Here is a 23,536-nt window from a genome sequence, read left to right on the forward strand (position 1 = left end):
AAAAATAAACAAAACAAAGGAGAAAAGAAAGTTACAAAAAATGTATCCATTGTTCATTGAAAGTATGTGCCTAGGTGATTAGTAGAGAAAATTACTGTTATGCTTATAACTTTTAGATGTTCTATAATTATAAATAAACAAAATGTTGTAAGTGAAGTAGAGGATACCTATGTTAAATACTTATATACAAACTTTGAACAAAAACCAGGCATGTCAATATTTTAAAAATTTAATATGATAAGTGAGTTTATTAAATTATCTAATCTTGGTTGGATAAACAAAGATACTTGCATGGGATTATGCATGTATAAACTGCTTCTTTATTTTGTTTTCATAAACTTCCTAGTAGAATAACCAGCCTCACATCAGCTTACTGATGGAAATGGAAGAAGAGATTTTATAGCAATTTCAGCAAGTTTGGGGTATTTATTTAAAATTTGTGAACCAAGTAAAGCAAGTGAGGCTGTAGTTTAAAAAGTCATCTTCAATCCTTTAACAGTAGCCAGCTCCAATAATTTATTCCTAACCTTTTAGTTCAATTTAAATTATCTTTTGATGAAATATGTGAATTCTGGATTCATTAATTTTTTTATATGAGGATTTTTCAGCAAATGATAACTTTAGTGTTATTCCATCTGCTATGAACTGAGTGCCCCCAGATTAATCCGTTGAAGCCCCAACCTCTGATGTGACTGAAGTTGGAGATGGGACCTTTAGGGATTTAATTAAGGTTAAATAAGGTCATACAGGTGGAGCCCTGATCCAATCAGATTAGTGTACTTGTTAGAATAAACACCAGAGAACTTGTTCTCTCTCATTGTGTCTCTGTATGCGCCAAGGAAAGGCCATGTTAGGACATAGTTGGCAAGCCAGGAAGAGAGCTCTCAGTGAAACTGAATCAGTTGGAACCTTGATCTTGGACTTCTATTCTCCAGAACTGTGAGAAAAGAAATTTCCATTGTTTAAGCCACCAGTCTATGGTATTTGTTAGGTAGCCCAAGGAGACTAAAGCAATCAAATTCATAGTGTTTGCGGATAACACTTTGCAGATGATAATATCAAGATCATTTCCTACTTATTGACAATTATTTTAAAATTAAAACTGTGATATAGCAATCTCCAAAATAAACTTGTCCTTCAAAATTTCTAACTTTTAATTTTGTTCTTTGATCTTAGCTCCCCTTTGGAAAAATAATCGAATTATTTCTTGTCATAGAAATATAAAGATTACTAAATATATCCAAGATATCAGTCAATATAGCAAGTCAGGCTTTCGTATTAATATGTTTAAATATTGGAACCAACCTTATTTCTTATCCTGAAGAAACACTTAAGAGTTTATTTTGCAGTTCAGACACTCTTGACACAGCTTCTTTCTTTAATACCATAATACTGTTTATGGTCAGTTTCCATACTATCATAACTGGTTGTGTGGGAAAAGAAAACAAGAAAAAAGAATCCCTAATTTGTAGCATTTACTGGTTTGCTTGAAGTATGTATCACCATCATGGATAATTTCAATCTACCAACATGAATTTACTGAATACAGCATTCAGAAAAAATGCTAACAGTCAGTTCTAATGAGCCAACTTTGGGTCTTACATAACTCAAAATTTATGCTGTGTCACCAGCGTTGTTTACTTCAGCTGACTTTTTTTCAATCAAGACTTTCTCAATGAGGGAAGCATTGCATTGATTTACATTCTCTCACAAGCTCCTTAACTTAGGCAACTACTTCAGAATGTTTTCCTGATGCTGGCAGTTGCAGCATCAGAACATTCCTTTGTATAAAACATAAACTGTCAACCACATTTCTTGACAAAATAATTCTTCATAATTTTATAAAATTTAGAGCTACTTGTGTTTCTCAGCCATAAAGCTAAAAGAGAATTTTTTAAAATTAATTTATTTTAATTTTGGCTGTGTTGAGTCTTCATTGCTGCACGCGGGCTTTAGTTGCGGCGAGCGGGGGCCACTCTTCGTTGCAGTGCGCAGGCTTCTGATTGCGGTGTCTTCTCTTGTTGCAGAGCATGGGCTCTAGGCGCACGGGCTTCAGTAATTGTGGCACGTGGGCTCAGTAGTTGTGGCGCATGGGCTTAGTTGCTCCGCGGCATGTGGGATCTTCGCAGACCAGGGCTGGAAGCTGTGTCTCCTGCATTGGCAGGCAGATTCTTAACCACTGTGCCACCAGGGAAGTCCTGCTAAAAGAGAATTTAAATCAGAGCAGAGATTTCTTTTTTCAAATCTTTGTCATTTTCAGACTGCACATATACTAAAAGAACTGCTACAAAAAGCAATATCTGCACATTCATCAACGTACAGTGAAAGAATGCTTTGCCAGCTTTATTTATTCAGTGAGTTGGTTTTCCATATCATTAGGCAATTTTGGAAATCAACCAGCTATGATGGCATCAGAAAGTAGTACTTGAGTTACCGTTTTACCAAAATCACTGAACATTTCTAAGTAAATACCTCTAACGTAGTCATTCACTAATGTCTTGTCAACTGTATATATATTTAATTCTTAGCAATCGCAAATGCCACTTCATATAAAACCCATGAAACACTAATGTTTATATGTAGAATATTGAACATATGCTTTTATTGACTTTTAATTCAATGCTTTTTCTTTCAAATGATTCTTTTGGTTTTAAATTTTAATCCTTTATGTTTTGTGTATACAGTAGTCCCTCTTTATCCATGGGGGATACATTCCAAAACCCTCAGTGGATGCCTGAAACTGTGAATAATACTGACTCCTATATATACTATGTTTTTTTCTATACATACATATTTATGATAAAGTTTAATTTATAAATTAGGCACAGTAAGAGATTAACAGCAAAAACTAACAATATACTGTAATAAACGTTAGGTGAATGTGTTGTCTTTCTTTCTTTCAAAATATCTTATTGTACAAATGTATTGCTTTTCATCTTAACTAAGCACTTTTCATGCACTGTGATTGTAACTTTTGCAGTTTGAGGTGTAATAGCAAAACTATCACAAATTTCTTTTTCCTTCTTCACAATTTCATGGAAAGAAGATTTGTTTTTACTGTAGATCTTAGCAACTTCAGCATACAATTTTTTTCTTTCCTTATTAAGTTGAGAACTTTTCACTTAAAGGAAACATCTTACTCCTTCTCTTTGACATATCGCAATTACCAACATCATCACTCTTGCACTTTGAGGCCATTAATAAGTAAAATGATACTTGAACACAATTAATACCTCCACAGTCAATCTGATAACAGATGATATGGCTACTAAGTGAGTAACAGGTGGGATATCCTGGAAAAGGTTGACTCACACCTTGGGCTGGTTGGAGCAGGACTTCAAGCGATTTCATCATGCTACTCAGAACAGGATGCAATTTAAAACTTATAAATTGTTTATTTCTGGAATTTTTCATTTAGTGTTTTCAGACCATGGTTGACTGTGGGTAACTGAAACAGAGGAAAGCAAAACTGTGGAAAACGGTGGCAGGCCTACTACAAATGACTAATACATTTTGATGATTTCACGAATTCATTAGCTAAAACAGCCCCACAGATAATACACTATGGTTTCAGCACTTCACCATCAATTAGGGATAAATTCAATATATACACCAACATATTTTCAGGTAAATTTCATTGGAACTCTTTTTGCCCTATTTCTATGGAATCATTTCCACTGTCCACATTCAAATACTATTGCCACATTCAGCAAATTGTATCTTTTCTTGTTAAAAAAAAAAAAAAAAGTCTGGTGAAGCTTCTGCAGCCACATATAACTGGAGTTAAAGTAAATAATGAAAATTTTATTTCTCTGCTATAGAAAGTAATGTTATATGATAAATTATAAAACAGTCGATTAAAATTTAATGTGATTGTAAAAACAAATTGATAAAAATAAGTGCTTATATATTCTCAGATATCTATATAATTTGGGGTTATATTTGGCAAAGTATATTACGGCAAACCGTAAAAGGTCACACAATGTAACTGAGTTCTACTGCATATGACTGTGGATAGGCTTGAGGCATGGGCAATTCACTATATGAATTGGAAAACAAAGTGGTTAAACCCTGTTTATTCAAAGACATGAGTCCACCAGTCATATTCTTAGATCTTGCAACAATGTCTAACTGCTGTAGGTTTTTCTAAATGCCTCCTCTCAGTCTCTCCTCATCAACTGGTAAAAAATAGTTCATGAACAGGCACCAATCTTTGGACCACACTGTGGGCAGCACTTTTGTAGAGAAGTCTCTCCTACAGGTCGATACAGTTCAGTACATTGGTTGGATCATAAGAAGATTGATGGTAAAGAACTGTTATGTCTAGTAAGACTTCATCGTGCCCTACATACTGTGATAAGTGTTTTATATGGATTATCTAGTTTAATTCTCACACAACTCTTAAGAAGTTGATACCATTTCCATTCCCATTTTATAGGTGGAGAAACAGAGGCTTAGAAAGTTTAACTAACCAATTCCTATTTCATATTGTCTCTTCAGGTTAATTGAATGAGAGACAAAATGGGGTGCTACCTTGGCAGTAGAATTTGAAGGAATTCAAAAGACCTACTTGTCCACAAGTAATTCCGCTTTGGCCCACCCTTCTTTCACACTGGCTTGAAATTGTAACTGATACAAGAGAAATGGTCTGTAGAAGGTTAAGGAGGGGCCTCCACATTTGCATGGCTGTGTGCAATGTTTATCAGTAGTTGCCCTACATTTCTGCTAGGAGAGGAGGATAATTACAAGTCTCCGGGTGGCAGATGATTCCAGGCTCAGGATGCCAGAGGTGGGTTAGGGTTTTGGGGTCAGGAGCAGATGGGAAGTAAGGAAACCTGATCTGACCTTCATCCTTACAAGGAGCCTCAGCTCCTTGAGAATTAATTCCCTTCATTCTTCCTCTTTTGTCTTTTGATACCTTCCCATTCTCTCCCCAGCCTCCGTTTTCCACTGAAACAGAGTAGCTTTAGAAGTAAGGCTTCTGTTTATAATAATATAATAATTCTATAATAATTCCAGATGTATAGGACAATAAAAGGTGACTCCATCCCCTAATCCTCTCTTGTGTTTTTCAGTAGGCTGAGTGACCTCTAAATGCCTGTCCTAGATAATTAAATAAACTGACCTACATTTTGTGTTAGCTCTACATTCATGGTGAATTGGCAGTAACTAATTTTAAAATTAAATATAAACTAATTGTGACCACTACCCCAATTCCTGATTCATCAACATTGCCACTGTGCCTTCATAATACAATGTTATTAGCCTGTGTGTGTGCATGTGTGTGTGCACATGTCTATGTGTTTGTTTCTACAGTTTCTGCCTCAGAATTCTAGAACCAAAGAATCTTCACAAGTACTTACACTCTAGGTACTTTCTAGAAAAACCCTTCTAAAACAAATCTAATTGTGTCATATTCCTGCTGAAAATCTGAGTAGTTTCTTACCACCATAAAAATGTAATCCAAAACCCTTAACAAGGATGTTAAGGTTCTTCCAGATCTCACCCCTGCTTGTCCTATCTTTCCTTACCTTGCACACGCTAAGTAAACTGAAAGCCTTGCTGTTGTTTCAAAACTTTGTTCCCTCTTTAGCTGGTCTCTATCCCATCTCCCTCTTTACCGGTGCAACTTCAAGTCCTCCGTTAAGTTTCATCCTAGATGTTATTTGCCCTTGGGCAAAATCTCCCTTGGCATGACTTCTTTGCCCCTTCTCTATGCTTCTGTAGCCTGTCTTCCTTTTATTTCAGGGATTGCAGCTCTGTGGCTATTGCGTATTCAGCGGCCAGACTATCCCACCCCTGTAATTGCCTTGATGGCAAGGGCCTTGCCTCTACTTTTGAGCAATGTATCAAAGCAATAAGCAAATGCTTAACTCATACAAGACTCTTAGTGAATGAGCGTTGAATGAATAAAGCTAGTCTCAATTATTATTGAAAAAGCTGCCATTACCTCCAAAATATTTCTCATAATTGGCATCACTTGACTTACGTTATATTATCCTACATTTCTTCAACCTTTGTAAATATAGTTAGCATTTTAATATATGTAATGTTGTGCTTGTTTACATATGTTTCTGAAAATATTGTTTTTATTATGCTTTTCTTCTGTCTCTGGTTATATGGTAAACTTTGGATTATTTGTAAAGAATTATAGTTTTATTATCAGGTATACACAATCACTTGAATTCATTACACAAATCAAATTGCTTTACTCTCTAGACTGTAATTATTTTAACTGAATGTAAATAGGATTTTCTAAAATGTTTTTGTATAATTTTTTAAATGAATACTATTGCATTTCTTTTTTTTTTTTTTACTATCAATTAGCTTTTAAATTATTTTAACTGATATAATGCAAAATAACACTCCTGAAGCTCCTGTCAAGTTGTAATAGGTAGAATTAGAAATAATATTCCCTTGTTGTTAATATCAGAATTTATTGAGTGGAAGAAATCTTATTATTATAAGTTTGGATTGTGAAATTTCATAGGACTAGAACAATGCTTTTGTGGGAAGTGAAGAACAATCTTGAGAAAGAATTGTTGTATAAAAAATGTTGAGGGTGGGCTTCCCTGGTGGCGCAGTGGTTGACAGTCTGCCTGCCGATGCAGGGGACACGGGTTCGTGCCCTGGTCCGGGAAGATCCCACATGCCGCAGAGCGGCTGGGCCCGTGAGCCATGGCCGCTGAGCCTGCACGTCCGGAGCCTGTGCTCCGCAATGGGAGAGGCCACAAAAGTGAGAGGCCCACATACTGCAAAAAAAAAAAAAAAAATGTTGAAGGGGTTAGGAAATAAGTAGTCTTGTATATTTGTGAGGAATACTTAAGACATGTAGCTTCCTGTTAAATGTTCACCCCATTTATTCACATTATGCAGTTTCATATCCAGACCCCAGATAGAAAATGAACTCAAAATGGGGAGACAGATGTAGCAGCAGAAGCTGCTAGAGGCTGTGAATGTGCCTCAGAAGAGTTCAGCCCTGCCTGAGGCTGGTCAGCACCCAGCACAGCAGGATTCACTCCAGACACTTGGGGTGAGCAGATGCCTGCAGGTCATCTCTGCTGGAGCACAGTCTACACCACCACCACCACTACCACCACCACCCTATCACCATCAACAGGGGAAGAAGAAACCTCTACCAGGTATCAGGAGAGCTGCTGGCTCTCTGTTCCCAAGTGTGCTTCACAGAGAATTCACCAAAACAATATCCTTGTAAAAAATCCCAATACTATAACGAAAGAGCGAAAATCTTTCAAAATCCTCAAATATATACATTTGACAAGTGGTACGTAGAAGAAATGATTAAAATATATACAAACCAGGAGCTGCTTTATGATTGTTTTTCTGTGACTTTTGATTTGTTATCACTCCCTTATACCTCGCCTGTGACAGATTTAAGATCGCATACAAAACTTTAGCAATTAACACTTCAAGATATATTCACTGACTAATCCAATGAATCCTAGTTAAATATTTTCTCTGTCACATCTCAGTTGTCCCTTATTTTATAACCTCTTGGATCTAACACCAACTCTAATTTCTAGAAGGGAGTCATCTATGGTGAGGGGGGAAGGGCTTTGACCAATGGCAAAGGGGATTTGGCACTTCACTAAACCATATGACTTCAAGTTGTCTATATTCATAGACAAGGGTTTACTCCTGTGATGCGCTCCTCTGTGTTGGTTGCAAAAGGGCAGGAGGTCATACTTTCTCTGCTTCCAGCACTGACACATGATACTTGCTTTTATAAACTTAATGATTTTTATAAAAAATGCAAATAAACACTAGGGAAGACATTTCATATACTTTTTAAAATTTGGGGTTTCTTGTTCAGACTATATGCACACATAAAAGTCTCACATAATATTAAACCTTGGGGAGAAACACACTTCAAGCCTAACAATGTCAAAAAGTAATTATTTCCTTCAAGTTATGTCATCTTGACTTTAAATATACACTCATAGGCAGAATTTCTTGAAAGCCTAACTGGTTTTCTTTTTACCCTCCTTTTCAACATGACATGAACTATAGCTCTCATCTTCAAACCGCTATAGATGTAGTTGTGATATAAATATGAATAAATCCAAACAAACTAGTTCTAACCTTTTTAACCAGACTGAGGATATAGAAAGATAAATGAGTGGGCTTTATTTTTCTTTTAATCAGTTTGATTGGCCATCATGTTCAGTGATGGTGAGTAGAGGACTTGTCCCCCAAAATACTCAGGTCATTTACCACCAGAGGGCAGAGCTGAATGACCTCATTAAGTAATAGCCTTACAACACTTTGAGGATCTCCTGTAGTCCTTAGGCTAAGAGTTCCTAGGGTGGAATTTTGCCCATATCCCCATCTCCTGCTAACTCCTCTCTGTGCTCCCATGAACAGACACTCTAAATTCTTTGAATGAGCCTTGCTCTTTCCTATATGTTAGATAATCTATCAGGAATTTTCTTTACCAATCCCTCCTCCTGTCTGGACCTGACTAATGCCTACTCATCCTTTGAGTCTCAGCCCAGACATCACTTTCTTAGGAAAACCATTCCTAATCACCCTTTCTTCACCCACACTCACATACATACACACAAGACTAAGTTAGACCCAAGCCCCTCCTTCCCATAGTTTTGGTCACTTCTCCTTCTTTACCTCCACAGTGTTTGAAATTCTTGTTTAACGTCTGTTTTCCCACGAGTCTGTAACACTAGGGGGAAGAGAATAATATTTCTCATTCTGAACTGAATCCTGAGCATAGCAGAGCATCTGGTACATAGTAGGTGCTAGGTAAATGCAGAAGGAAGGAAAGAAGGGAGGGAGGGAGGGAAGAAAGGAGGAAAAAGAGAAAAGAAAGGTCCATACAAAATATTAAAATTTATATTCTAGCAGATTTAGAAGAAGCATATAGATATTCTCTGGTCTGGCTGGTTAGACTACAACTTACCTCAAAATTCCTTTAGTTCTGGATCATATTAAGTCAACTTACCTTCTGTATTTGATCTGTTGAAAATGTAGCTCCTGTGTGGTTCACTGGGAAGATTCTGGAATGAAATTATACCAATTAGCTCAGCTAAGTGGAGGACACATTTATCTAAATTGGTCTCAGGTAACAAGGAGAGGAATGAGCTATGGTCTGTCATATGTGTTTGGCCCAGCTCTCTGCTCTGTGAGAAGCAAGTGATAAAACACTTTCTCTGGCAGAGACTGAATGGTTGTGTTCCAGAAACTGCAGGGCTACATGCAGGGCTACCTCTACCTACTCTGTGGGTAGAAGAATATATCCACTCCTTGACCAAGGCACTCTTAATGTTCTCCAAAGCTTGACCAGAATTTAGGCAAATTTCTTCCTTACTTTGGGCCCCAAGAATTCCCTTTTCTTAGAGTATTTACTTTTTTTTTTAACATCTTTATTGGATTATAATTACTTTACAATGGTGTGTTAGTTTCTGCTTTATAACAAAGTGAATCAGTTATATATATACATATGTTCCCATATCTCTTCCCTTTTGCGTGTCCCTCCCTCCCACCTTCCCTATCCCACCCCTCTAGGTGGTCACAAAGCACCGACCTGATCTCTCTATGCTATGCGGCTGCTTCCCACTAGCTATCTATTTTACATTTGGTAGTGTATATATGTCCATGCCATTCTCTCACTTTGTCACAGCTTTTTACTTTTAAAGCCATGCCAGTGTCAATTCTTTCTCTGCCCCTTTGAAATGTAAAATTTCTCCCAGCCTCTTGCTAGCTTTACAACAGAGAAATTTTTTCTCAGGCGCCTGGGAGCCATCCCTTTAAAATATGATCGTAAAAAGAGTGATAGCAGACCCCTATCGCCCAGTTTCTGTGGGAAGGTGGGAGCCTAATTTACATAAATGACAATTATCAAACACAGATGGTTTAATCACATTGACCAAGCTCCACTCAGTGTCAGCCAGCACTTCCTCACTAGCTTATCCTAGCACTTCCACCTTTTGTTTCAGAAGAATTGAGTTCAGTATCTTTGGCCTATTGAAATAGTCTTGAATAAAGTCTTCTTTGCCTCTTTAACACTGTCTGGTGCAATTTTTCTTTGACCCCCTCTTGGGAAAGAATCATAGCCACTCACATGAGGTTGGGCCTAGCTTATACCTACACTTGAATTAAACTGGAGATATATCCCTCATGGCAGATGTGAATGTTCTAGAAAGTGAACAAACTTAAAAAATTTGAACCTACAACTGAAATGTCAGTGAACTGCCATTTAGTGAGCAGGAGAATTATTTTTATTTTGGGGAGTCAGATTGTTTTCTTTTAATGCTGTTATTTTGAAATAACATTAGGAAAAAAAAAAGCATCTGGTCATTTCTAAGAGATGCAAATTTGAACAATGTCCAGGAACAAAATCTGTGATTGTCATGTTTCTAAGCTAAATCAATTTTCTACGCTATATAGTGCAGCTCGTATAATGGTCTTGACTGCAACCTTGATACCTTGCCTAGCTCTTATTGAGAAGGTCCTGAGTACCTGGGTTTTATTTTCTTCAGGTTTGGAGAACAACCGATGGGCTTTGTGGTCTAGTTGTAAAGAGCAATGGGCTTGGGAGCCAGACTGCCTGGATCTGTATCCAGGATCCACCAGGACTCAGCTATTTGCCGAACATCTGACTCAGTAAAAATGAGTAGTACAGAATCTGGTAACTAGTAAATGCTCAATAAACGTTAGTTCTTGTAATTGTTACTGTCATCATCTTCATCATCACTTTCACTACTGTGAAAAACAAACAAGACCTTTTGATTCTATAATTTTCTATTCTCCACAAAAATTAAAAAAAGTCATTGATGGATAGCAATGTTGGCTTAAAATAGACTTTAAATCTTGCTGAATTGCTTCATTCATGCAAAACTCATAGCTCTATTTGTGAGACTTTTGTCTTTCTCTCTCCCCACCCCAATCCCTGCATTTTTTAGTGATGGCTGGGCAGACAGAGATGAAGTCATTGAAGGTTATGAGGTGGAAGCCAACGGGGGAATCACGATAAAGCTGCAGTCTCCAGAAGTCAGGTCCTTTGATGATTATTTCCTGAAACTGAGGCTGGACACTAATACACGGAATCCCTGGTTCCCTGAGTTCTGGCAACATCGGTTCCAGTGCCGCCTACCAGGACACATTCTGGAAAATCCCAACTTTAAAAGAATCTGCACAGGTAACTCATGTTTACAACATCACAACTCAGATTTTGGTCATCTCTTCCAGTTTGTTCAATAAGTATAGAAAGTGCCAAGGCTGGAGATACAAGAACTAAATTGCCAACTTAATTTATAAAATAGCTAAAATGAGGAGGGAGTGTGTATCGTCCCAAGGATTCGTGTTTCTATATTCTGGAAACATGGAGACTGCTTTGGTCTCTGGTGGGACAAGTTATAAGAAAAGATAAATAAAGGAAAAGGAAACTGAGAATTCAGGTATTTAGTATTTAGGCCAGAGGGAAGAGATTGTATTGTATTGCAGGCATGCTTAGGAGATGCTAACCGCAGACGTAAGTAAGCAGCACTGGTTTGATCCCTTTTTCTTCTTTAGGACTTGCTTTGATATAAAAGTCAGCAGAAGATAAGATGTCACCTAGGGGCACACCACCAACATGGGTGTATATGGGCACAAGTGACAAGAAGGGACAGATACTTCCCATGCACTACTCATTAGAGGCATGCCAAAGAAGGGTGGCGCATTGTTAGAGGTCTTTCAGGGCTTGATGAACTCCACAGGATGTCTCCCTTCTCCCTGCCACCAGGAACTACCAGAGCATTAAAGACTCTATCCATGACCAAATTTGTATTGTAGCACAGTGATGTGACACATATTTCCTATAACTAGACTGAGAAGATTTTATTTAGAAATGTCTAGAACCCATTCATTCACATAGCACATACAAAGCACTGAATACAGCACCCCCCACCAAAAAAAAAGAAGGACAGAAAGGTGTATAATTCATGACTCTTGACCTAGAGAAACTTGTGGTCTCTTTGGGCAAATCAAAACAGATAATACGCATGATATAGATAAATAACAACTAAAGACAATGAGTTTTTATAAGACAGGGTAAGAATAATGACAAAAACTATTTCTACTTTTAATAACATTTACATTTTGATATTAGAAAATTATTTAAAAATACCAAAATATTTAAATGCAGTGATTTGTGTCTAACTTGATAAAATTCAGCAGAATTCACTGGGAAACTGCTTGGTGTGAATCTATTTTCAATCAATCAAGGTTTTTAGAAATTCTTTGCTATGGCTTCTTGGGAGGCTAAGAGCTAGGAGAAGAGGAAAAGAGTTGCTGAACAGCTAACCACCTCTGTCACATATCTCTACTGACTTCTCTCTTCTCTCAAATAATAGACCAATAGAAGTTAAGAATTCTAGTGGACCAATAAGCCACCTAGTGCATTCTCCTTATTTGCAAAATGAAGACATTGAGGATAAAGGGGCAACATTTCCTTGGGTTCATTTAGTTAATGGCAGCAATGGAATTAGAACACTCACCTCCTAAATACCACAATGCTTGACTACTTTGGACTTAGAATTTAGTAACAGATTGTCTTTTATTGTTTTCTAATGAATGTTGTTTTCTTAAACTGTAAGATCTTTGAAGATAGGGAATTCTTGTAGCCCTCATAGAACCTGTACACCACTGATCTCTGGAATCTCAGTCATTTCTTACTAATGTATTGATCAGTTAATTTATGTTGTTGTCAATGAGTTTTACTTTATTTAAGGAAAACTTAGGACTATTATTTTTCTAAATGAAATATATTTCACTGATTCCACGTTCAACAAAATTTATTAAGCACCTAGTATATGCAAGTCTTTATTCTAGGAGATGGAAATACAGCAGAAAACAAAAGAGATAAACAAATATTTCAATAACCTTACATTTCAGTGCAGGGAAATAAATAGAACAAAAATAAATTAAGCAAAATATATTCTCATTTAAGTGATCATAAGAGCATGTTAAAAGAGAATGGCCAGAGAAAGCCTCACTGAGATGGAGACATTTGACTAAAGATGTGAGAGTGAGCCATGCAAACACCTGGGAAGGGCATTCCAAGCAGAGAAATAGCAAATAAAAAGATGCACCGGCATGCCCGGCTTAGTGGGAGAACAGTAAGGAGCTCAGACTGCCTGAAGCCAGTGAGTACGTTGAATAGCAGGTGATAAGTCAGAGAGGCACACAGGGGAACAGGTCCTGCAGGACTTAACTGTCCCTTGTGAAAACTTTGGCTTTGTTCTGAGAGAGATGGAAAGCCACTGGGAAGTTCGAGCACAGTAGAGACAGGATCAGCCTTACTTTTTCTGAACAGAATTACTCTTGCTGCAGTTTTTAAGTTTTGACAAAAGGGGGAAAGTCAGAAGAAGGAAGCAGAGCAGTTAGGAGGTTGCTGTAATAATGTTGGTGAGAGTGTGGTGGATTGGGCCATGGTTTTGGCAAGCAAGATGGAGAGAGGTGCTTGAATTCTGAGGATATTTTGAATGAGAGCTGAGGGGATTTGCTGATAGAATTGTGAAAAATGACTCTGGTCTGAGCAACTGAAAAGAAGGTGTCACCATTGACTCAGATGAGGAAGACTCCAGGAAAAGCAGGTTAGGGAAAGAGCTAAATTTCAGATGAGTTAAGCTTGAGATGCCTGTTAATGATACAACTGTATATGTCACTTTGATACTGTGTTTCATTAGTAGAGTTCAGAATATTACTTTTTAAACATGTTTTGATGTCTTTATTTAAGGATTTCCAGGAAAATATCTTGAGACCTGAGCTTTCAAAACAAAAGTTAGAATTCTGCAGCCATGTACAATAATACTTTGGGGTTTCATTTGTCACAGTATATGCAAATGTCAAGGTTAAAATCTAAACTTGGTTAACATTCATAGCAGGAAAAAAAGATTGGCACACTCATGAATTGTTCTTATATTATGCTTGACTCTCAAAGCTATTTTTAAGAGCTTCTTATTTGATTATAAAATTTGATAAACATGTTTTTATTTGCATTTCATTCTGGAGTCAAGTTCAGCAAATATTTCCCTTTGTTCTTAGTTCTAAGGAAGACAGAAGGCTTATTTAACTTCTCTACTTGGAACTAATTCATAAAAGTTATTCATCTTTTCTGCTGCAAAAATCCTAGCATTTTATGTCTGTGTGCATACATTCATGTAAACTTACTCTTCAGTTTTAATCTGTGTAGGGAATTGGCTTCAATTTTATTGCAGGTCAACATAAAATTTCACTTCATGTATCATTCTTATCTACTTGATATTCTTGAATATTAAATGAATTCCATAGTCTTCTAATGAATATGCAGACACACTTATGAAAATTAATGTAAAGAAATAGAAGTAACCTTTCCATACTATTCATAGCTACACTTTCTGAAATTTATTTTTACCTCTTCTAATTGGGTCATTTTGGTGTTTTGCAAAGTTTTGATATTGCCGTTAGTTTCCATAGAAACCTTTATTGAGCTTAATTTCAGATGTCACTATTTAAATAAAGAGTTTACATGCTCTGGATTGTCAGTTTGAATATTAAGGCTCCTGAGCTCAGGCTGAATAATTTTGGAATCACTGTGGCTAATTAAAAAGTACTTCATGCAAAGTCTACATCACTGCTTAATTAGTTGAGTATATCAAGGGACTGGAGATGTGTTGGAAAAGCACTAACTAAAACATCAGAGTCTAACTTGTAAAAAATTAATCATTGTGAGATTGATTGATTCAAGATGGCAGAGTAGAAGGACGTGCTCTCACTCCCTCTTGTGAGAGCACCAGAATCACAACTAACTGCTGAACAGTCATCAACAGGAAGACACTGGAACTAACCAAAAAAGATACCCTACATCCAAAGACAAAGGAGAAGCCACAATGAGATGATAGGATGGGTGCAATCACAATGAGATCAAATCCCATAACTGCTGGGTGGGTGACTCACGAATTGGAGAACACTTATACCACAGAAGTCCACAAACTGGAGTGAAGGTTCTGAGCCCCACATCAGGCTTCCCAATGTGGGGGTCCAGCAACAGGAGGAGGAATTCCTAGAGAATCAGACTGTGAAGGCTAGTGGGATTTGATTGCAGGACTTCGACAGGACTGGGGAAAACTGAGACTCCACTCTTGGAGGGCACACACCAATTAGTGTGCACATCAGGACCCAGGGGAAGGAGAAGTGACCCCATAGGAGACTGAACCAGACCTACCTGCTAGTGTTGGAGGGTCTCCTGCAGAGGCGGGGGGCGGCTGTGTCTCACTGTGAGGACAAGAACACTGGCAGCAGAAGTTCTGGAAAGTACTCCTTGGTGTGAGCCCTCCCAGAGTCTGCCATTAGCCCCACAAAAGAGCCCAGGTAAGCTCCAGTGTTGGGTTGCCTCAGGAGAAACAACCAACAATAAGGGAACCCAGCCCTACCCATCAGCAGACAATCGGATTAAAGTTTTACTGAGCTCTGCCCACCAGAGCAACAGCCAGCTCTACCCACCACCAGTCCCTCCCATTAGGAAACTTGCACAAACCTCTTAGCCTCATCCACCAGAGGGCAGACAGCAGAAGCAAGAAGAACTACAATCCTGCAGCCTGTGGAACAAACACCACATTCACAGAAAGACAAGATGAAAAGGCAGAGGGCTATGTACCAGATGAAGGAACAAGATAAAACCCCAGAAAAACAACTAAGTGAAGTGAAGATGGGCAAACTTCCAGAAAAAGAATTCAGAATAATGATTGTGAAGATAACCCAGGACCTCGGAAAAAGAATGGAGGCAAAGACCGAGAAGATGCAAGAAATGCTTAACAAAGACCTAGAAGAATTAAAGAACAAACAAACATAGATGAGTAATACAATAACTGAAATGAAAAATACACTAGAAGGAATCAATAGCAGAATAACTGAGGCAGAGGAATGGATAAGTGACCTGGAAGACAGAATGGTGGAATTAACTGCTGTGGAACAGAAGAAAGAAAAAAGAATGAAAAGAAATGAAGACAGCCTAAGAGACCTCTGGGACAAAATTAAACACAAAAAACATTCGCATTACAGGGGTCCCAGAAGGAAAAGAGAAAGAGAAATTACCCGAGAAAATATTGGAAGAGATTATAATCAAAAACTTCCCTAACATGGGAAAGGAAATAGCCACCCAAGTCCAGGAAGCGCAGACAGTCCCATACAGGATAAACCCAAGGAGAAACTCGCTGAGACACATAGTAATCAAATTGGCAAAAATTAAAGACAAAGAAAAATTATTGAAAGCAGCAAGGGAAAAACAACAAATAATATACAAGGGAACTCCCATAAGGTTAACAGCTTATTTCTCAGCAGAAACTCTACAAGCCACAAGGGAGTGGCATGATATATTTAAAATGATGAAAGGGAAGAACCTACAACCAAGATTACTCTACCTGTCAAGGAGCTCATTCAGATTCGATGGAGAAATCAAAAGTTTTACAGACAAGCAAAAGAGAATTCAGCAGCACCAAACCAGCTCTACAACAAATGCTAAAAGAACTTCTCTAAGTCAGAAACACAAGAGAAGAAAAGGACCTACAAAAACAAACCCAAAACAATTAAGAAAATGGTAATAGGAACATACATATCAATAATTACCTTAAACGTGAATGGATTAATGCTCCAACCAAAAGACACGGGCTTGCTGAATGGATAGATAAACAAGACCCATATATTTGCTGTGTACAAGAGACCCATGTCAGACCTAGGGACACATACAGACTGAAAGTGAAGGGATGGAAAAAGATTCCATGCAATTGGAAATCAAAAGAAAGCTAGAGTAGCAATGCTCATATCAGATAAAATAGGCTTTAAAATAAAGAATGTTACAAGAGACAAGGAAGGACACTACATAATGATCAAGATATCAATCCAAGAAGAAGATATAACAATTATAAAGATATATGCACCCAAGACAGGAGCACCTCACTACATAACGCAACTGCTAACACCTATAAAAGAGGAAGTTGACAGTAACACAATAATAGTGGGGGACTTTAACCCCTCATTTACATCAATGGACATATCATCCAAAAAGAAAATTAATAAGGAAGCTTTAATTGACACAATAAACCAGATAGATTTAATTGACATTTATAGGACATTCTATCCAAAAACAGCAGATTACACTTTCTACTCAAGTATGCATGGAACATTCTCCAGGATAGATCACATCTTGGGTCACAAATCGAGTTTCAGTATATTTAAGAAAATTGAAATCATATCAAGCATCTTTTCTGATCACAACTCTATGAGATTAGAAATCAATTACATGGGAAAAAATGTAAAAAACACAAACACATGGAGGCTAAACTATACACTACTAAATAACCTAGAGATCACTGAAGAAATCAAAGAGGAAATCAAAAAATACCTAGAGACAAATGACAATGAAAACACGACAATCCAAAACCTATGGGATGCAGCAAAAGCAGTTCTTAAGAGGGAAGTTTATAGCTATACAAGCCTACCTCAAGAAACAAGAAAAACTCAAATAAACAGTCTAACCTTACACCTAAGAGAACTAGAGAAAGAACAACAAACAAAACCCAAAGTTAGCAGAATGAAAGAAATCATAAAGATCAGAGCAGAAATAAATGAAATAGAAACAAAGAAAACAACAGCAAAGATCAATAAAACTAAAAGCTGGTTCTTTGAGAAGATAAACAAAATTGATAAACCATTATCCAGGCCCATCAAGAAAAAGAGGGAGAGGACTCAAATCAATAAAATTAGAAATGAAAAAGGAGAAGTAACAACAGACACCACAGAAATACAAAGCATCCTAAGAGACTACTACAATCAATGCTATGCCAATAAAATGGACAACCTGGAGGAAATGGACAAATTCTTAGAAAGGTATAACCTTCCAAGACTGAACCAGGAATAAATAGAAAATATGAACAGACCAATCACAAGTAATGGAATTGAAACTGTGATTAAAACTCTTCCAACAAAAGAAGTCCAGGACCAGATGGCTTCACAGGTGAATTCTATCAAACATTTAGAGAAGAGCTAACACACATCCTTCTCAAACTCTTCCAAAAACTGCAGAGGAGGGAACACTCCCACACTCATTCTATGAGGCCACCATCACCCTGATACAAAAACCAGACAAAGAACTACAAAAAAAGAAAATTACAGGCCAATATCACTGATGAATATAGATGCAAAAATCCTCAGCAAAATACTAGCCAACAGAATGCAAAAAAACCCCTTAAAAGGATCATACACCATGATCAAGTGAGATTTATCCCAGGGATGTAAGGATTCTTCAATATATGCAGATCAATCAATGTGATACACCATATTAACAAATCGAAGAATGCTAACCATATGATCATCCCAATAGATGCAGAAAAAGCTTTTGTCGAAATTCAACACCAATTTATGATAAAAAGTCTCCAGAAAGTGGGGATAGAGGGAACCTACCTCAACATAATAAAGGCCATATATGGCAAACCCAGAGCAAACATCATTCTCAATGGTGAAAAACTGAAAGCATTTCCTCTAAGATCAGGAACAAGACAAGGTTTCCCACTCTCACCACTATTATTCAACATAGTTTTGGAAGTCCTAGCCATGGCAAACAGAGAAGAAAAAGAAATAAAAGGAATAAAAATTGGAAAAGAAGAAGTAAAACTGTCACTGTTTGCAGATGACATGATACTATACATAGAGAATCCTAAAGATGTCACCAGAAAACTACTAGAGCTAATCAATGTATTTGGTAAAGTTGCAGGGTACAAAATTAATGCACAGAAATCTCTTGCATTCCTATACACTAATGATGAAAAATATGAAAGAGAAATTAAGAAAACACTCCCATTTACCATTGAAACAAAACGAATAAAATACCTAGGAATAAACCTATCTAGGGAGACAAAAGAACTTTATGCAGAAAACTGTAAGACACTGATGAAAGCAATTAAAGATGATACCAACAGATGGAGAGATATACCATGTTCTTGGATTGGAAGGATCAATATTGTGAAAATGACCCTACTACCCAAAGCAATGTACCACAATCTATTAAATTACCAATGGCATTTTTCACAGAACTAGAACAAGAAATTTTACAGTTTGTATGGAAACACAAAAGACCCTGAATAGCCAAAGTAATCTTAAGAAAGAAAAATGGAGCTGGAGGAATCAAACACCCTGACTTCAGACTATACTACAAAGCTACAGTAATTAAGACAATATGTTACTGGCAGAAAAACAGAAATATAGATCAATGGAACAGGCTAGAGAGCCCAGAGATAAACCCATGCACCTATGGTCAACTAATCTATGGCAAATGAGGCAAGGATATACAATGGAGAAAATACAGTCTCTTCAATAAGTGGTGCTGGAAAAACTGGAGAACTACATGTAAAAGAATGAAATTAGAACACTCCCTAACACCATAGCCAAAAGTAAACTCAAAATGGATTAGAGACCTAAATGTAAGACTGGACACTATAGATCTCTTAGAGGAAAACATAGGAAGAACATACACTTTGACATAAATCAGAGCAAGATTTTTGATCCACCACCTAGAGTAATGGAAATAAAAATAAACAAATGGGACCTAATGAAACTTAAAAGCTTTTGCACAGCAAAAAAACCATAAACAAAACGAAAGGATAACCCTCAGAATGGGAGAAAATATTTGCAAATGAAGCAATTGATAAAGAATTAAACTCCAAAATTTACAAGCAGCTCAGTATCAAAAAAACAGACAACCCAATCCAAAACTGGACATAAGACCTAAATAAACATTTCTCCAAAGAAATTATACAGATTGCTAACAAACACATGAAAGGATGCTTAACATCACTAATCATTAGAGAATTGCAAATCAATACTAGAGTGAGGTGTTACTTCACACCGGTTAGAATGGCCATCATCAGACATCTACAAACAATAAATGCTGGAGAGGGTATGGAGAAAAGGGAACTCTCTTGCCCTGTTGGTGGGAATGTAAATTGATACAGCCACTATGGAGAACTGTATGAAGGTTCCTTAAAAAACTAAAAATAGAACTGCCATATGTTCCAGCAATCCCACTACTGGGCATATACCCTGATAAAACCATAATTCAAAAAGAGTTATGTACCACAATGTTCATTGCAGCTCTATTTACAATAGCCAGGACATGGAAGCAACCTAAGTGTCCATCAACAGATGCATGCATAAAGAAGATGTGGCACATATATACAATGGAATATTACTCAGCCATAAAAAGAAATGAAATTGAGTTATTTGTAGTGAGTGGATGGACCTAGAGACTGTCATACAGAGTGAAGTAAGTCAGAAAGAGAAAAGCAAATACCATATGCTAACACATATATATGGAATCAAAAAAAACCTTGGTTTTGAAGAACCTAGGGGCAGGAGATGAATACAAACACAGACATAGAGAATAGACTTGAGGACATGGGATGAAGTGAGAGAGTGGCATGGACATATATACACTACCAAACGTAAAATAGATTGCTAGTGGGAAGCAGCTGCATAGCACAGTGAGATCAGCTCGGTGCTTTGTGACCACCTAGAGGGTGGGATAGGGAGGGTGGGAGGAGGGGAGATGCAAGAGGGAAGAGATATGGGGATATATGTATAACTGATTCACTTTGTTATACAGCAGAAACTAACACACCACTGTAAAGCAATTATACTCCAATAAAGATGTTAAAAAAAAATGAACACACACACACACAAATGACTAGAAGAAAAACAGAAAACAAAACAAAAAAACACTAAATATGGTACAGAGAGTTTGCATGATTTTTGTTGTTACTATTTTGGATTGTTCCCTCACTGTAGGTTACTAAATATGTAATTATTGTTCTATAAACATGACCGTTTTGTGCTTCCTTGAAAACAAATATTATCATTTTGTTGAAATATGGCAATATTAAGATTTGCTGTGGTTGGCAGCATATTAACTGTATGAATATACCAGATTCATTATATACTCACCAGCCTTTTTCATGATCTAGTGTATTTACAGCCATAATTTTACTTTCTCCCCTTATTCTTTGTACCAGTGGGGAACAGATTGTCACAATGCTTTTTAAAGCTAGTATATCCTTGTACTTGATTATTATCCAAGACTTAATGAAAGAATTTTGTTGACATCTCTAATGCTTACCAATAGATGAGCACTAGTAAGATAATGACAGCCAGTCTGATTGGACAAAATTTCAAGACCTTCCGGGCATGTGTATTATTGCCCCAGTAGTTTGGAGACTGCCATTCACAATTTTTAGATTGGTACTACTTTTTATAATATTTTTGCCTCATCAGGTTTTAAATTTTATGAACATTCTGTTTTGTATTAACTTATTATGTAAGGTTGTATGAAATTGGTCCATTACAGTTTGATCCAGATTAAGATCATCTATGAACTGAAATAGGTTCCAGTTTACTTCAGCCCATTAGGTCCCAGGGTAATAACTTCTCTTTGCCTTTATAAGCCCAAATACCAGTATGCACTCCTGAAGAATATCATCAGCCTTTAACCATGACGTCGTGAATCTGGATTGACCTTACAGCTTATTAGTTCCAAGTCTAGGTCTCAAGAGGCTTGACATACTGCCATTCTCTTTCTTGGAGTCCTCCCTCAGCTATATGTACAAGCCTGAGTTAGCCTTCCAGAAGGTGAGAAATAACATGGAGCAGAAATAGGATAACTTCTCTACTGAGGTCATTCTGCGTAAGCCAATTCCCAGCTAATCCGCTAGCTTACTGTTGACATATAAACAAGCCCAGCTGAGATGAGTCATGTGCAGCCCAGAGCAGCTGAACACCCCAGTTGACCCCCCCAGATTCATGAACTAAATAAATGCTGTTGTTTTAAGCCACTGAGGCTTGGGGTAGTTTGTTATGCAGCATTATTGTGGCAATAGATGACTGATAATGGGTCTCCATAACCCTATATCCCATGACCCTCACATGGAGCAATAATTGGTTTAAATAAACTAAGGAACATAATTCCTCAACTCAATGCTGGTAGAATTCTCAGTCTTGCCTCGCTGCAAGAAGAATAGTACAATATTGTGCCCTATATCTCATGGAGCAAAGCCAAACATTTTTATAGATCCTGCAATGAAGATTTCAAAGCCCCCTGATCCAAGGCAGTAAAACTATTCTTAGGAATTCTGTTGTGCATACAGAAAGTGCTGATTAATGGGTCACAGTTACAGCTGAGCCAAAGAAACACCCTTAAAACAAAACTGTCATAGGTTCTTGGACTGTGCTGGTAGAAGTTGCCTTATGGAAATAAGTTTCAAAGGCCTTAGAAGTTCTTAGTCCTTTTGAGTTACAGCAAGTTACCCTAAACTTGGTGGCTTAAACAATGAACATTTACTTCTCATAGTTCTGGAGGCTAGAAACTCTGAGATAAGGGGTGCCAGGATGATCAGGTTCTGGTGAGGGCCCTTTTCTTGGTTTCATCACAGAATGGAGAGAGGAAGCAAGGTCTTTTCTCACAAGGGCACTAATCACATCATGAGGGCTCCATACTCAAGACCTAATTATCTCCCCAAATCCCTATCACCAAATACCATCACATTGGAGATCAGGGTTTAAACATAAGAATTTTGAGGAGACACAAACATTCAGTCCATAGCAGGTGTGTTTATATCTTTTGGTTGGAAGAATGAAAATAAACTGACCTGTTTCGCATCTAGACATCATAATTTCTTAGACCAATCTCATTAGACATAGATGAAGTCCTGAAAATAATATTGTACTATAAGCATAGTCTTGGTCTGCCTATTTCTTTTCTGTTTTAAATTTTGGTTGATGGGTCTGCCTATTTCCTTTTTTTGTATTTTTAATTTAAGTTTTAAAAATTTTATACAATTTTTAAAGTTACTTTCCATTTACAGTTATTACAAAATATTGGCTATATTTCCCATGTTGTACAATACATCTTTCAGCCTATCTTACACCTAATAGTTTGTACCTCCCACTCCCCACCCCTACATTGCCCCTCCCCGACTCCACTGGTAACTACTACTTTCTTCCCTATGTCTGTGAGTCTGTTTCTTTTTGTTGTACTCACTAGTTGTTGTTGTTTTTTTAGATTCCACATATAAGTGATATCATACAGTATTTGTCTCTCTTTGTCTGACTTATTTCACTTAGCATAATGTCCTCCAAGTCCATCTATATTGCTGCAAATGGCAAAATTTCGTTCTTTTTTATAGCTTCATAGTATTCCATAGTGTGTGTGTGTGCGTGTGTATGTGTGTGTGTATAGATATAGATATAGATATACCACAGCTTCTTTATACATCATCTGCTGATTAACACTTAGGTTGCTTCCATATCTTGGCAATTGTAAGTAATGCTGCCATGAAGATTGGGGTGCATGTGTCTTTTCAAATAAGTGTTTTTGTATTTGTTCTTATAAATATATACCCAGGAGTGGAATTGCTGGGTCATATGGTAATTTTATTCTTAGTTTTGTGAGGAGCCTCCATACTCTTTTCCACAGTGACTACACCAACTTATATTCCCA

At 37.2% G+C, this 23,536-nt stretch overlaps 1 protein-coding gene across 5 annotated transcripts in view; it reads left to right on the forward strand.

The window, feature by feature from the left end:
* The window catches only part of GRM1 (glutamate metabotropic receptor 1), a 362,418-nt gene that overhangs the window by 233,716 nt on the left and 105,166 nt on the right, over positions 1-23,536 (forward strand). For all 5 annotated transcript variants that reach the window (XM_060283283.1, XM_030853238.2, XM_030853240.2 and 2 more), the window contains one exon: positions 10,938-11,173. In XM_060283283.1, the coding sequence (XP_060139266.1) occupies positions 10,938-11,173 (236 nt within the window). The remainder of the gene's footprint in view (positions 1-10,937; positions 11,174-23,536) is intronic.

Source organism: Globicephala melas, chromosome 14 (assembly GCF_963455315.2).
Source record: "Globicephala melas chromosome 14, mGloMel1.2, whole genome shotgun sequence".
In the NCBI taxonomy this organism is placed as follows: domain Eukaryota; kingdom Metazoa; phylum Chordata; class Mammalia; order Artiodactyla; family Delphinidae; genus Globicephala; species Globicephala melas.